This window comes from Cavia porcellus, unplaced genomic scaffold (genome assembly GCF_034190915.1).
Source record: "Cavia porcellus strain 051 isolate PalLab524CR breed Dunkin Hartley unplaced genomic scaffold, mCavPor4.1 scaffold_8, whole genome shotgun sequence".
Classification (NCBI taxonomy): domain Eukaryota; kingdom Metazoa; phylum Chordata; class Mammalia; order Rodentia; family Caviidae; genus Cavia; species Cavia porcellus.
In genome coordinates, this window is record NW_026947491.1 from 2,337,482 (window position 1) to 2,352,615 (window position 15,134).

Below are 15,134 nucleotides of genomic sequence, written 5' to 3' on the forward strand. Positions count from 1 at the left end.
TGCACTGGTTCAATATCCAGTGCCAAAAGGCTTAGAAAATAAATGAAGAAGGAAGGAAAAGAACAGTTTCAAATTCCTATCCTGCAAAAGTTTCAATCCCCAGAGTAGAAAACCTAGAGGGAGAAGAGTTGTTGTATAACCTTCCTTAGATCCAAGAAGTTTCCAGAATTCAGACTTTTTCTATGAATAAAGCCATGTGCTTTGTAAACCAGATAAGCATGAATTTTATTCTTCACTTCTTTTCCTTCTTACCTACTTCATTAACCATATGCTTAGTAATGTGTACTATAGGAAGTACTATTAAAATGGAAAAACCATCAGGCATACAGGCACATGCCTATAATCCCAGCACGAGAGGCTGACATAGGAAGGAGGGTCACCATGAGTTCAAGGTCAGTCAGGAATACATAAGTATGATCAAGGCAGCCTGAATTACACAGCAAGACCCTGTCTCAAGTAAATAAACAGACAGACACTACTACAAAAAAGGAAACTATAAAAGATTTTGGTAATTTCTCCCCACTGTTCTGTTTAGTAAGCAATCTGAGAATTTCAAAAAAATCGTGTATCTCTCCCTTAAGTCAAAAATTTGAAATACACACAAATTGCTATTATCAAAAATATTCTGCTTGGTTACACAGAATTTTCAACTTGATAAAATTCTTTCATAACAATAATATATTTTAGCTTAAGAATTTTATTACAGTAGCATACATACAAATTTTAAATCTTCAAAGGAAAATTTCATTATTCCTTTAAAGGTTCTTACTGAATACTTAATATGTATGAACCCCTACACAAACAAATCACTATTTAAAAATCATACTTAACTAGTACATTGAGACCATTTATTGAAATAGAATACTAACTTAATGAAGACATCAACTATAGACCTATACTTTTTCATACTAGTGGTCATAAATGTATGTGTGTGTGTGTGTGTATATATATATATATATTATGTTTTGTTTTAAACAGGGTCTCACTATGTAGTACAGGGTACTGGCCTGAAACTATCCCAGGGTGGTTTCAACCATCAGTGGTCCTCCTGCCTCAGCTTCCCGAGTGCTGGAATTACAGGCATGCACTACCACATCCAGTGAAAATCTTTTACTAGAAAATTCAGGGTATCTAAGGACTTTTCTCAGAAAGTAAGACCTTTTCTTGTTTTTTGAGGGTAGATCTAAATAAGCAGTTTAGCCAAGAGTTTATATAAAATCACTCCAAAAAGGCAATCAAAAGTTGTTATTCATAAGATATGAAAGCTTTCAGACAAGGGTATAGACTTCAAAACAGAAAGACAATTGCATATTCATCAATTTTCCTTAGATATTTTTAGAGAAAAGAGCTAAAACCAACCTGCTATAGAAAGTGTTGGTGCCCCTTGGTAATGTGATAATCCTGTATCCTGGGTCAAATCAAACAGTAACTCTGAAGAACTATTAGATACGGCTTGTGATGGATTTGTCATACAACCCTGTTAAAATATTTCAAAAGAAGAATATTATATGTATTCAAATAGTTATAATTATTTTGCTTCCTAAACTTTTATAAAGGTAAATTTAACTATATACCAATAATTCCAAAGATAATTTTGATGACTCAATTATTAACAAATTTAAAAACCAAAAAGTAAATATTACTTTGCAAAACTAATCACTTACCAAAGCTGAAAGCCAGCTAATACAACTGGTTTACTCCTCACTGGCTAACTACAATTAGCCAAATTTAGGGGGCAAATTCTACTACAATTCTTTCAAGATGATAAAAAAAGTATAAATTCCCTATCAGTAAGACTGATACACTATACAGTGATTCTAACAATGTAGTATCACCATCAAGGAACAAATAATAGTGAGGCAGGACTTAAAAAGAAGAAAAATTAAGTTTCCCCAAGCTAAAAAATGCCCCTTTAGATTTACCTCTCCCTCCTTTGTACTAGTAACAATTACAATCAGTAACTTTGGTCCCTGTGTAAAAGTTTTATAACCTCCTGTGCTCACAACATCCTGCTATGCCCAAGCAGGGCCAACAAGATATGCTAAATTGCAAAGCTATCACAGCTTGACAAACTGCCCTTGTTCTCTTTTTGAAAACTTGCTTCATTGCCCACAAGTTTCATAGCCGTTAAAGAGACCAACCTCCTCAACATGTTTAAAACTAGAGGCTTTCAAAAAAAAAAAAAAAAACAAAAAAAAAACCTAGAGGCTTTCCTTAGTTCAGGGCTCAGTCCTTTGGACACAAGTCCACTGAGTCCAAGTACACCTACAATACATACTCCTGTTTCACCCAACATCTCCCCAGTCTCTTAAAAATTGTGCAACAACAAACTCAGCAAAATTTTGGGGCATAAACAGAATAAAAAACATACTGACAACTACAAAAAGTGAAAGTTCTCATACCTCTTAAAATCTACATTTAGGGGCTGGAGATATAGCTCAGCAGTGTAAGCGCCTGCCTTGGAAAGGCAAGACCATGAGTTTGATTCCTGGTACGCACCCCTCCCAAATCCTACATCTAAAATACCAAGGCCAACATAACAGCACTGATGAATACAGCATATGATATAAATTTCAGAACCATCTTTTCTGGTGAAATTTGTAAGCTATGGATAAGAAAGAGAACAAATGGGCCTTCTGATCCCACAGAGAGGTGTGCTAAGCTAGGCAATCTCCACTTATACGTAGCACGTGAGAAAGCCACCTGACCAGCAGGCAGAAGACACAAAAATGTCAAGCACACAGAGTTTACAACAGAAGCTGTTTACAGGACCGACACAGGCCGACAGCCTGCTTGCTCCTACAGACCTGGCAAAACAAATTTTCAGACCTCCCAGTGGGACAGAGGTGGTCCAAGCTAGCAGGCAAATCTCCAGAAAGCAGTGAAAAGTATGAGATGAACCAAAGAAGTGGTTGAGACAAACCAAATACAATATAAAGAAATACACAGTTATATGCAAGCATAAGCATGTATTTAATTGTGAAAAGCTTGCCTAAATAACCTGTTTACATGTGCTGTAACACTATCATATATTAAGTATATTTGTATACTCTAATTATTTATAAAAGACAACCTTACAGAGAATAAGCTCTTAAAAGTGACCTCTGAATCATTCCACATATATACAGCAAGCATATATTTAAAAGCTTAAAGTAAAAAAGGAAAAAAATGGCTAGTTGAAGAGAAAAATGGCCAAAGAATATAGACAATTAAAAAACAAAATATGAATGGTGATACAAATGAAACAACTTCTTTCCAACTTACAGAAAATGCAAACAAAAACAGCAATGTTCACTGAACTGGTATTGTTTTAAAAATGGTGTCTATTAGAAAATGAATAGTTACTACTCTTAAAAGTGCTATGGTCTTCAGAGTCAAATAATAACTACAGAAAATATGAGGAGACTGAGAAAAAACAACTGCAAAGCAGGACCATGAATAGGGCCCTGGGAAAGATAAAAGGGAACACCGGGAAACTCTGATAAGGACCTCAGATGAGTTATTGGTGTCTGCCTGGTTGTCGTAAGTAAGATGTGAGGCTACAGGAGGCTGGGTGACTGACAGGAATGTAGGAACCCTCTGTACTGTTTTTCCTATCGATTAGTATTAGTCTGAAGAAAGTTAAAGTTCAGAAGTGATGACAGCTGAGCGTGGTGGCACACACCTGCGATCCAGCACTCAAAAGGCTGTGAGGCATGATGAGAAAGTCAGCTTGGGGCCAGCCTGGGAAATGAAGTAGATTCAAAGCCACCCTGCATGACACACTGATCCAGTCTCAAAAAACAAAAAGTGGTGATACTGCTCACTACTATCAAAGCAGAGGTTATGTTTTGACACAGTTTGCATAAAAATTATAACACGTACCAAAGTCTTTAAAGGTTTAATCTGATCCAGTTATTTTAAGATTCATGATTTTAAAAATGAAAGTTTACTGGAAAATTATTTTTCCTGAGAAATTATTTTTAATAAAAAAATATAATCTATACAGCCACACAGAGAGATGGATAAACAGAGCATTACACAACTATTAATAACAAGTTTAACTGGGTAGGAGGCTAAGGCTGAGCTTGAGGTCAGCCAGCGCTTCACAGTGAGCTTGAACCAGCCTGAACTATATAGCAAGACCTTGTCTTAAAAACAAACAAATTTATTTTAAAAATCAGTTTTTAGCAATATTTAATGACATGTTCCAAGTAGAACGTTCAATGAAAAAGAGAAATATGTTATCAGTATATACAATATACATATACAATATGATCCTGATTAATGCACTCCTCTCTTTTCTATTTTCTCTTCAAAATACGTATTTTATAATAAAAACATAAAGCTTTTCTTTTATGCTTATAAACTGAAGGATAATTGAGTTTTAAGAATTTGCTGTTACTAACTTTTCTATTGATTCAGAATTATTAAGAAGTTATGGCAAGTTATTGTTGTAATCCAGATGATACCTAAAGGCAAATATGAGCATCTGAGATTTAACATGCAGGATAAAAAAAGTAAGTAATGCTGTTATGACTCCATCAGGTTAGATATATATGCTAGGGCTGGGGATTTAGCTCAGCGGAATAAGCGCCTGCCTTGCAAGCAGGCAGTCGTGAGTTCGATCCCTGGTACCGATAAAAACGAAAAAGACAAAAAAAAAAAAAAAAAAAAAAAAAAAAGATATATATGCTATAATCCTAGAGTTTGGGAGGCTGAGGCAGGACAATCGCTGTGGGTTCAAGCCAGCCTGAACTACATAGTATAACCCTGTAGCAAAAAGCAAATAAATAATAAAGCCATATGATTTAACTGCAAAGAAACAAACTTAATTCAAGGTTAATATTTTCTCTAAATATTTATGGAAAGTATGCACTGCATTTTCTAAAGTAATTTCTTTATAGGAGTATAATAAAGTTAACAATGTTAAAAACTTTTCTAGAAAACTCTGAAGAGTTAAATTACCACAATTTCAGATAGCAGATAATTCAACTTTTGGGGGGGTTTCTTTCTTTTTCTTTCTCTCTCTTTTTTTTTTTTTTTTTTGGTACCAGCAATTGAACTCAGGATCTTGCACTTGCCAGGGAGGCATTTATGCCACTGAGTTACATCCCCAAATAAGTAGTTAAAATAATTCCCCAATAAGGAACTTTTAATGTTTTTCAAGCGGTAACATAAAGACATTAAATACAATTAGGGTAGAGTAAGTGCTCTACGGGGATTTAGATACTATCCCTTGCTTTTCTTTTCCTTTCCTTGTTTGTTTGGTTTTTTGTTTTGAGGCAGGGTCTCATTATGTATTTCACCTTGGTATTAAGCTCAATATAGAGCCCAGGCTGACGCTAAACTCACAGTGATCCTCTTGCCTCAGCCTCCTCAGTGCTGTAACTACAGGCATGAGTCACCAACCTGGCTTCCTAGATGTATGGATAGTTACAGTTAGATGCAGTTAAAGACTCCAAATAAGGAACTACTTTACTGATGGAGCTGAAATTAGAACCCAGGCCTGATCACAAAGCTCATGCCCTTAGTTTAGGTATCACACTGACTTTATAAGAAACAACAATAATAAATTCCATCCCAATCTACTTGAAAGAAATGTTGAAATACAAAGATAGCATATGAAAAAGTAAACACACACCTATAAAACATGACATAAAATGGAAAATAGTTGTGATTTACTAAAGTCAGTAGTTTCCAAAATTCAGGAAGTCCCTTAAATAATATTTTCCACTCATTCTAGTTTATCACTGTTTTATTCTTAACTTTGCACAACAGATTGCCAGGAATTTTTAAAAATGTATCTTCACCAGGCCCCATCCAAACCAACCAGATAAAATGCTCTTTTTCTCAAAGGGACTCAGGAATGGAAAGTTTCGACTAAAATGCTTTGACTTAAAAACTACGTCCACAAAAAAAAAGTCAGAAAATGCTCCAGTTTCTAATTTTTTATAATAATGAAGATTCTACCCTTGCTTTTGTTATCTCCCCCATCCCGAGTCTAATGTTGGAAAGACTTTTATCAAATTACATTAAATAATAAAGTTTTCTAGTTTCCCCTGAATACAAAATGGCTTATGACAAGCATAAAAAAACCACTAACTTAATTTGGATTCAACTGTTGGTCAACAATTTTTACATTCTGGGTAGCTTTCCACTTTACGTGAGGAACATTTACTACATTTTTAAAAACATAAAGTAACAGCTGTGTGGAACCACACAGGATCCAAAATACTCCTGCAGTCTCTATGTTCTTATTCTATAATTTCCAATTTTTTTAAAATGTATTACTATTTTCCAAAGCCAGTGATACCTAACTCTTTGGCTTCAAGTTGACCCTTTTGCACATTTAAAAATTAATGAACCCCAAAAGAGGTTTTGTTACGTTAGTTATATCTATTGATACTTACTACAGTGGGAGTTAAACAGAAAAATTTTAAATATTTACTGATTCACTCTTAAATAATAAACCCATTACAATTAATATAAATAAACTTGTATTAATAAAAATTATTTTCAAACACACACACAAAAAAGTAACAGTGGCACACTTTTATACTTTGACACTATACCAAAACAGCCGAGACTTTCTTAAAGGTCTAATAACGTGGGGACTCTAAAATTATTTCGCTGAATATTTTGTGCCCTTGCTCCTATAAAATGACTGATCTTATACCATAATTAGGTCTTTTACCCATGGACACTTTTATAACATACATATTAGTGACTAGAAAACTCTGGTTTCACTGAATAATGCAGGATCTTTCACATGTTGACACAGTTCCTTATGCACCATCAAAATGTCCTATTTACAAATACAACTCCCAGTAGCAGCGCTGAAATATTGAGAAGCTGTGGGGATCAGCATGACAATCAAGCTTTCCAAATTTTTAATTTTTTTCTTGAAAACAGAAATTTTACCACTAGCAAAAACATTACTATCAGTTGCTTTGCTTGAAGTGGCAGGTGCACTTTATTCCAATTTTTAGGAAATGTCTGCCAATATTCAAGACTGAATAACTCTAAGGCAGAAAGGGGCCGGGATTTAGCCAACAGCACAAGCGCCTCCCTTGCAAGCATGCAGTCATGAGTTCAATCCCCGCTACCAACAACAACAACAACAACAACAAACTCTTAAGGCAGAAAGACTCTTAGGCAGTCTCTATCATCTCACTCTTGGTAATCACATCCTGTGTGACAGCCTCCCTCTGATTGTGGGTAGGACAACTGGCTTGCTTCTCAGCAACAGAATACAACAAAGGTGACAGGATACATGATTCTGTGCATAGGATTATGTTACTTAAGAATACAATGACATTTTGTAAAGGACTCTCACTTGCTACCTTTGAAGAAAAAAAGAGAACCATGCTGGAAACACACACCTGGCAAAAAGCCGGCAAATATCTAGCAAGATACTGAGACTCTCGGTCTGACCTGAACGCTACCAACAGCCACATGAACCTGGAAGCTGATAGCACCTCACAGGACTCAGATGAGAGTGCAACTTCAGGGATCACAGCTTGTATACAGCCTGTGAGGGCCTAAAAGAGAGAATCCAGCCAACCACAGTGACACTTGACCCACAGCCAATATAAGATTATAAGATAATAAGTGTGCATGTCTAAAGTCACATGTTTGTTAGTACTGCTATAAAAAAATAATATACCAAGGTTTGTCATTCTTTCAAGTCAAATTGGTGTTCCTTTTTTTTTTTAAAATGAGTGGGCGGTTCAGCTCAAAACTTAAATCACAATGGTACTTTTCTTCAAGAAAATCATTACAGTGAATACAAAAGAGCTTTATGCATACTACCCACTTCACACAAAATATTAAAGACTTACTCAACGGTAAACATCAGTGACGCGAACTGATGTCTAACATATTTTAAAACTTCATCAAGGAATTGGGCCTAACTGGAGCACTTTTCACTGTAAGAGCATGGTAGATGACTAATAAGAGCTATCGTTTGGTGCGTGTGCTTTGTAGTGAGGCACCAGCAGCTCCTTCACGACAGTCTGACAGTGATGACAATGGTGCTGACTCCCAAACCCCTGCAAGGCTAGGAGCCCCCAAAGGGTGCAACCTACCCTTGAATTGCTGAAAGGAAGTTTTCTTTTTGAAACACATATATTCATATACAACATCTGTAAGTATGCGTGCATACTCATCTAAACTCTAGTTTAGCCTAGACTGAAATCCCAGACCCAACATCTGCCAATTTATTTTATTTTTTGTTTTTTGTTGTGGTACTAAGGATTGAATTCAGGGACTTGAGCATGCTAGGCAAGCACTCTACCACTGAGTTACATCCCCAGTCCTGCGACTATCTTAGGAGAATCATTTAACCACTGTACCTTTCCTTATAATAGTACCTATTTCACTGGTATGTTTGAGAATTAAATGAGATTATTTTGTATATAGCATTTAGCCCAAATCATTATAAACAGCACAATAAATGATAACTATTGCTATTATCTCATACTTTTTATTCATTTTTTTGCAATAGACTAACAGGACTATTTTCCAAATAAAAATGCATGACGACCTCTCAATAATTTTCCCAATCAAACATGGTAAGTTCAATGCCAGCCTGAACATAGTGAGACTCTGTCTCAAAAAGAGAAAAAAAAAAAAAATTAAAGAATACTTGGCCCAGTTGGCAACCTGACACATCGTGCCATTATGTAATATTCACTACTACTAATGCTTCTTACTCATGTGTTGAGGGCACAGTTTTCAGTACAGTACCTATTCAATTTTAGCCCATTACCTAGCATATCGGTACTCAATATGCAAATTGGTACTCAATTTTTACTTTGGGGTTTGGGGAGTAGTAGGGGCTGAATTGCACCGAGCTACATCCCCAGCCCTTTCTTCATTCTTTGAGACAGGGTCTCACTCCACTGGGCGTAGGCTGGGTTCAAACTCGTGATCCTCCCGAGTGCTAGGATTATAGGTATGTTCCACAAGGCCTGGCTCTACAGTTACTTCTTTGGACACTAGTTGAGTGAACATAAAGCTGCTGCCATTATTTGATGCTGACTATGATTCCAATAAATGATTGAGGTAGTCTGAAATTTTAAGTAGGTATTGCTGATCTTGTTAAATAACAGCCTATGTATCTCTGAGCTGACTATAGATTCAAAAACACTTACAGGTTTAGAAAAAGGCTGAACAATAACAGAGCTACTTGAAGATCTAGATTCAGGATGAAAATTTACTGGCGAGGCAGACACTGGATTTGAAGTTGAGTTCATGTAGTGTTGGCTTGGAGGCCTGAATGCAGCCGTAATACCTGTGTTTTAAAATTATACAATAGATTGAATACAATTCTATACAATCAATTTTGTCAAAATACTTCATTTTAAAATTAAAGTAGTACAATAATATGGTACCTCGACTCAGTGCGCCATTCTTTATTCCCCTTGAATACAAGCCAGGGTTAACTCTATTCAAAATATCTATAAAAAAATTACATATATACATATATTAGAATTCAGGGTTTGAATGAAATATGTATTAAATATGAATTAAAAACGTACCTGGAAGGAGTAAGTTATCATTAATTTAAGAGTTAATTTTATATCTTTATGTAAAAAAACAAAAGAAACATTAGCCTTAAGTGTGTAATAGAACAAGCAGTCTTTCTCATTGTAACTTAAAATCCAAAGCCAAGAAAAAGAATGATAAATTTGAAATAGCGAAACATTCTGTATAACAGTCCACATATCAGTGAAGATTTTCCAAAAATACACTTATTTATACACAAGTTGTATTTAAGCATTCCTTGAATGGTGGCAGGCTTACACATACACTCAGGTTCCCAGCTCAAAATCATAACCTTAATGAACCTTCATGTTCCTTTCATATCCCTAAACATCTTTAAATTTCATTTTGGAAAACCTCGTTAATCTATTATTACTTCTATTTCTGAAAGGAAAGCTACCACAGATAGGGACTAAATTGAATTTCCAGTTTACTAAAAACTTCAGATTTACAACTGTATCCGAAGTCAATCCAAGCCAGACATGATTTTAATTATCACTCTTAAAGTTTCACTCTTGCATATACATGATCTCTGTAACTTCTGGCTTTTTCAGTAACCAACCAAAATCAGAAAAATGAAGACAAGAAAAAGTTTGAGAGTGCCAAAAATGAAAAAAAAAACTCCAAACTTTATAATTTTTTTCCCTTTATACAACAGTACTAGATTCCACATCCAAATGCCCCACGGTGAATGTAAATTATGTAACATGTACTAATAAAAATAAAAACTTTTCAAAAAGAACTAGACCCCACCAAATCTATAAAAGTTCACGTAAAAGTACAATTGCTTTCTGATAATGTCAATGCAGCTCCACACTTAAGAACTTTTACTGAAGAAAAAATATGTTCAAACAACTTGTCATAGTTTTCATTCAGAAATTCAAGATTAGATATTTGTTCAAACCATCAAAGAAACATTGCTGTAGTATTTTTAGTGAATGTAATGTACAAAACAGAAATTCCTTTTTGGCACTTTTATACAACCATTTAACACATATTCCTTATAATGTTGCTGATTTCACATAAAATAACAAAGTAATTTAAATTTTGCATCGTAACAGTTAAGAAAAAAAATCCTACTAGAGGTCAATTCCTTTTTGATAGAATTATTTTAAAACTAATGTACACTGTTCTGGTTGAACACTGTTATCAGTCACCTGCAATCAGTATAAATTTAACTTGGGTCTTAACTGTCATATTTTCAATACGGATGTTGAATAACCATTCTGCAGTACTCCAATGTAAGATACGGTAATCAATAGGAAACTAATTAAAGAGAACTGCATCTTATGCTCTACTATCACAACTTGCCCGTCACCATACCTAGCTCATTTAATAATCTAAGAGGTAGGTGCTCACCCCATTTAGCATTCCACCGGACAATAATCCGCCAATGTAAATACTACTGGAAATTCAATCTGTTAAATTACTCTCCCAGCGGTAAAAGTGAATAAAATGCCATTCTAGGGGCCAGGGATATAGCTCAGTGGCACAAGGCCTGCCTGGTAAATAGGAAATCGTGAGTTTAATTCCCACTACCACCAAAAAATCCCAAAACAAAACAGAACAAAACAGCCATTTTAAGCTTATAAGCAACAAGAGCAAGAACACAGCTAAAATTCTTAGAAACTTTAAAGTTGTCTCACAATCACACTTTCAAGCACTGCTACTGGTAAGCGAGAAAATACTAATATCCTGGTTACATAACATTCTTTAGTAAATCCTCTTGGTTAAAATCAAAGGATTTATTTTCTTTCTCCTTAAAATTTGTACATTTTCCCTCTAAACATTAGACATTTTTGAATAAGCATGTTAACAAATACCAATATCTCTGCAAAAGTAACAATGTCAAGGTCAATTACTCTTAACTGAAAGCTAATGATCTAAAACTGGCTATTTTACCAGAAAGACCAAACAGCCTCTAATTGTGCTAACTGCTACATCATCAAAGTATATAATCTGTAGACAGTGCTTTCTTTTTCACGAACAGAAATCCGAGCTGCTAAGATTGACATGATTAGGAGCTACAACCCGTCAGTCAGTGTGTGGGTCAGAGATGCTGTCACCATTCCCGGCCTGGATGCCCGGCGTGCATCCTGACACTTGTGGAAAAGACAGTGCAGTGAGGGTGGATGCGACAGCTTCCATCTGAGATAAACATACACTTATGCAGTACATTCCAAAATCTTAAACTAAGCATTCCAAGCCTTTTTCTATGTTTTGGTGAGAAAAAACAAAAATATGAACAGATAAACGAATTACTCCACTCTATTATAATTTTTATTTTCTGATCTCAGAAAAATTCCAATGCCACCAGCTAATCTAAGCCCACTTACTTTTGTGCACATCTGGTATTTCTCTTACTTCTCTCTTCCTGACTCTCAAGTCTTAGTAGTCTGCCACCAACCTCTTATCCCAAACTCCTTGAATAAGGACGTCGAGTACATACAACAGTTCACAAGTTATCCATTAGAAATACCTTATAAAACTTGGCTTCTCTAAAAGTCATGCTTACTTGAAATTGCTGGTTTTGAACTTGATATCTCCCCAACAAAGATTGGCTCATCATCATCATCATCATCAACTTCTTTTACTTTCTTCTGCCATGGTTCCAGCTCTTCTTCCTCACATTCCATAAAGAGTTCTGCCATTTTTAAATTATCTGATTTTCAAAGAGAAAGAACCAAACCTTACTTTCAAAAAGTAAGCAAAAATTATTGTTGTAGTACATAGTATGATACTGAAGACCTACTTGAAAAACCCTAATACCAACCTTTGAGTTGATATTTACAGGTCATTGTAGCATCAGTAAGACATTAGTTACCAAGATATAAACTAGTAAAATTTAGAGACACATAGATACACACACAATGGATGACAGTAGTTATTTACAGTGGACAGAAAGTTTGGGAACAGTCAGTCTAGTCAAAGTTAACCACACATATACAATATGGTCATCCATACATAAAAGATTATACGTAACCATTATCTTTTGAAAGAGTCTTAACAAAAAAGGCAAGCAGACTACGAATGAACACATGGGAAACAAATTAGAATTAATGAACTAGATTCAGGAATGCCAGGCACACAGTAAAGCAGGGATGAGGTGCTAGACTAAAACACAGGAAATGAATGAGGGTTATCTCTTGTAAGGCAGCTTATGTATTTCTCACCTGAACAAAGTGATCCAAAGCAATACATATGGTACATCCCACATCTTAAATATTCTGATAAAGTATACAGACCGCCTAAGAAGCATGTGAGCACTTCACTCTTAAATATGAATGGACAACCAATGAGCAAGAAGAACTTTAGGAAAATCCCCTAAAATCTCAAAAAATCAGTGAGGCAGATGAAAGTATCCTAAGGATGAAAAATATACATGGGCAAGAAGAGAAAAGAAATGCATATTTAGGTATACAAGATGAGAATAAATATTATAAACAATGTTCAGAAAAAGTACAAGATCCAAAACAAAATTCTTAAATGCAGTTTAAAAAAAAAAAATCAAGTGCTAAGATGAATAAAGGTCTTCAAAGCTGGGACTAAAAGAGAACTATATAAACTAAAAAGAGAAGACAAGATGGTTTGAAAATTAATTTCCAAAGTATAACATACAATAAATTTATGGAAACAGAATAGTGGAAAAAGAGAAATCACATTGTCAAAGAAATAATGCAAAAAAATTTCCCAGATGGAAGAATATATTCATCTAAGTTCAAAGAGGCCACTAGCACACCAACACAATAATAAAAATTTTAAAAGGTACACCAAAACGTAGGTCACAAAATTTTGAAACAATGAAAATAAAAAAGAAAAGCCTTAAAAAATTGTCACTTATTACTTGGAATGGCTTTATTCTGGGCTGTTTGATATCATGGCCGGTGATGCAATGAACAGCCACTTTGAAGAAAATAAGACATAATAACAGCTAGTGCTGATTTAATAACATCTTGTCTTAAAGCCGCACCAAACTATGGTTCTTCTGTCTCCATTGCTTTTATTATGTTGTAACTTGTTGGACTTTATCGTATGTGGTAGTATAAACAAAAATTGTTATAGGCAAAGAGATAATATTGAAACCATTGGTCATTTTTTTCTGTTAGCTGGTTCTAAATACTCTACAATGCTTTCATCCACTTGAATGGTGTTACAGTCTTGATATATTTGATGCTATAGCATATGAAGTTATATTCAAATATTTCAAAGAAAAAGACTCTATGGTAACTACTATTAAGTCGGGTTATTTGGTGGTGAAGCACTAGGTTGCTGAAAGTGTTATGCTTTAACCTGTATTGTTATGTTGTTATGCCCCCTTTTATCTCATCCTCTCCCTTATTCATTAAAAAATCATTTAATTTTTAAAAAAAAAATATATCAACCAATAAAAAATGCTCCTGGTTCTGTAGGGAAAAAGAAACCCTTTACAACTGTTGGTTAGAGAGTAAATTAGTACAAACACTGTGGAAATCAGTGTGGAGATTCCTCAAAAAATTAGGATTAGAGGTCCCATTCAACCCAGGTATTCCCCTTCTGTGTATCTTCCCAGAAGGATTAAAAAACATCACACCACAGTGACATATGTGAAACCATAAGGTTCAAAATATACAATAGTCACTGTGAAATGGAAGGAAACTGTTCAATAAAAAGAAGAAACTAAGATAGGGGAAAACAGAAAGGATAGAAGGGAAAAGAAAAAAAATGCAAGTTAGTTATATCATTAGTGTCACTTAGTTCACTGAACAGGAAAGGTTGTGCTAATATTGATTGAAGTAATTTTTATGCCCATATTTTGTACTTGAGTGACTAAAGATAATGTTGTATAATTTATCAACAATTGTTACTTTTTCATTATTTTGTTGTGAAAATTTGTTTTACCTTTTCTTCTTAATATTAACAAATAAAGTAATAAATTAAAAAAAAAAGAATACACTACAATACGATAAGGGACAAAAGGGGCAGGAACAGGTCATATACAAAAGACCAAAAGAATAAAAATTACAGACAGTAAAATGTGGTCATGGGTGGGGCTTTCTGGAAGTAGCTAGTCCTAGCTTGTGTGATGCTGGGATTACGACACGTGATTACTAAAGTATTCACTGACTGCCTTGGCATAGTGCTGTGGGTGGATAACGGGAAGCCCACCCTGGGTGTGAGTGGCATCACCACAAGGGCTGGTGGCCTAGAAGCGATAATAAGGACAGACAGGCTCCTGCTCCTGCTGCTGCGTCACTAATTCATCGCACTCTGCCTTCTGCCTGCCTTGGACTGTTTCTCCGCTGTGATGCCCCTCTGCTATGCCACCCTGCCTTGAGGCAAACAACTGTAACATGGAACCTCTACAAACTGTGAGCTGAAATAAACTTTGAGGTGCTGGGTTTTTGTTTTTGTTGTTTTGTTTTGTTTTTTCTCAGCAACACAAAAATTTAACCCAATCAAATTTTTCATCAAGAATGAAGAAAAAAATAAAGATCAGTAATATCACGAGACACATCTTATGTGTACTTTCTTAGGAAGCTGCCATAGAATCTGCCAAAACACAAAAAAATTAATGAACAAAGAAGGCATAAGATGCATAATACGAAGGACAACACAAATTTAGCAGG

At 35.0% G+C, this 15,134-nt stretch overlaps 1 protein-coding gene across 5 annotated transcripts in view; it reads right to left on the reverse strand.

Annotated features, from left to right (window-relative positions):
- The window catches only part of Znf280d (zinc finger protein 280D), a 98,766-nt gene that overhangs the window by 62,812 nt on the left and 20,820 nt on the right, over positions 1-15,134 (reverse strand). For 4 of the 5 annotated variants that reach the window (XM_063254259.1, XM_063254260.1, XM_023560014.2 and 1 more), the window contains 4 exons: positions 12,044-12,190; positions 9,378-9,443; positions 9,138-9,277; positions 1,360-1,477 (listed from right to left, as the gene is read on the reverse strand). In XM_063254259.1, the coding sequence (XP_063110329.1) occupies positions 1,360-1,477; positions 9,138-9,277; positions 9,378-9,443; positions 12,044-12,190 (471 nt within the window). The remainder of the gene's footprint in view (positions 1-1,359; positions 1,478-9,137; positions 9,278-9,377; positions 9,444-12,043; positions 12,191-15,134) is intronic. The other variant, XM_063254261.1, reaches the window with a different exon arrangement.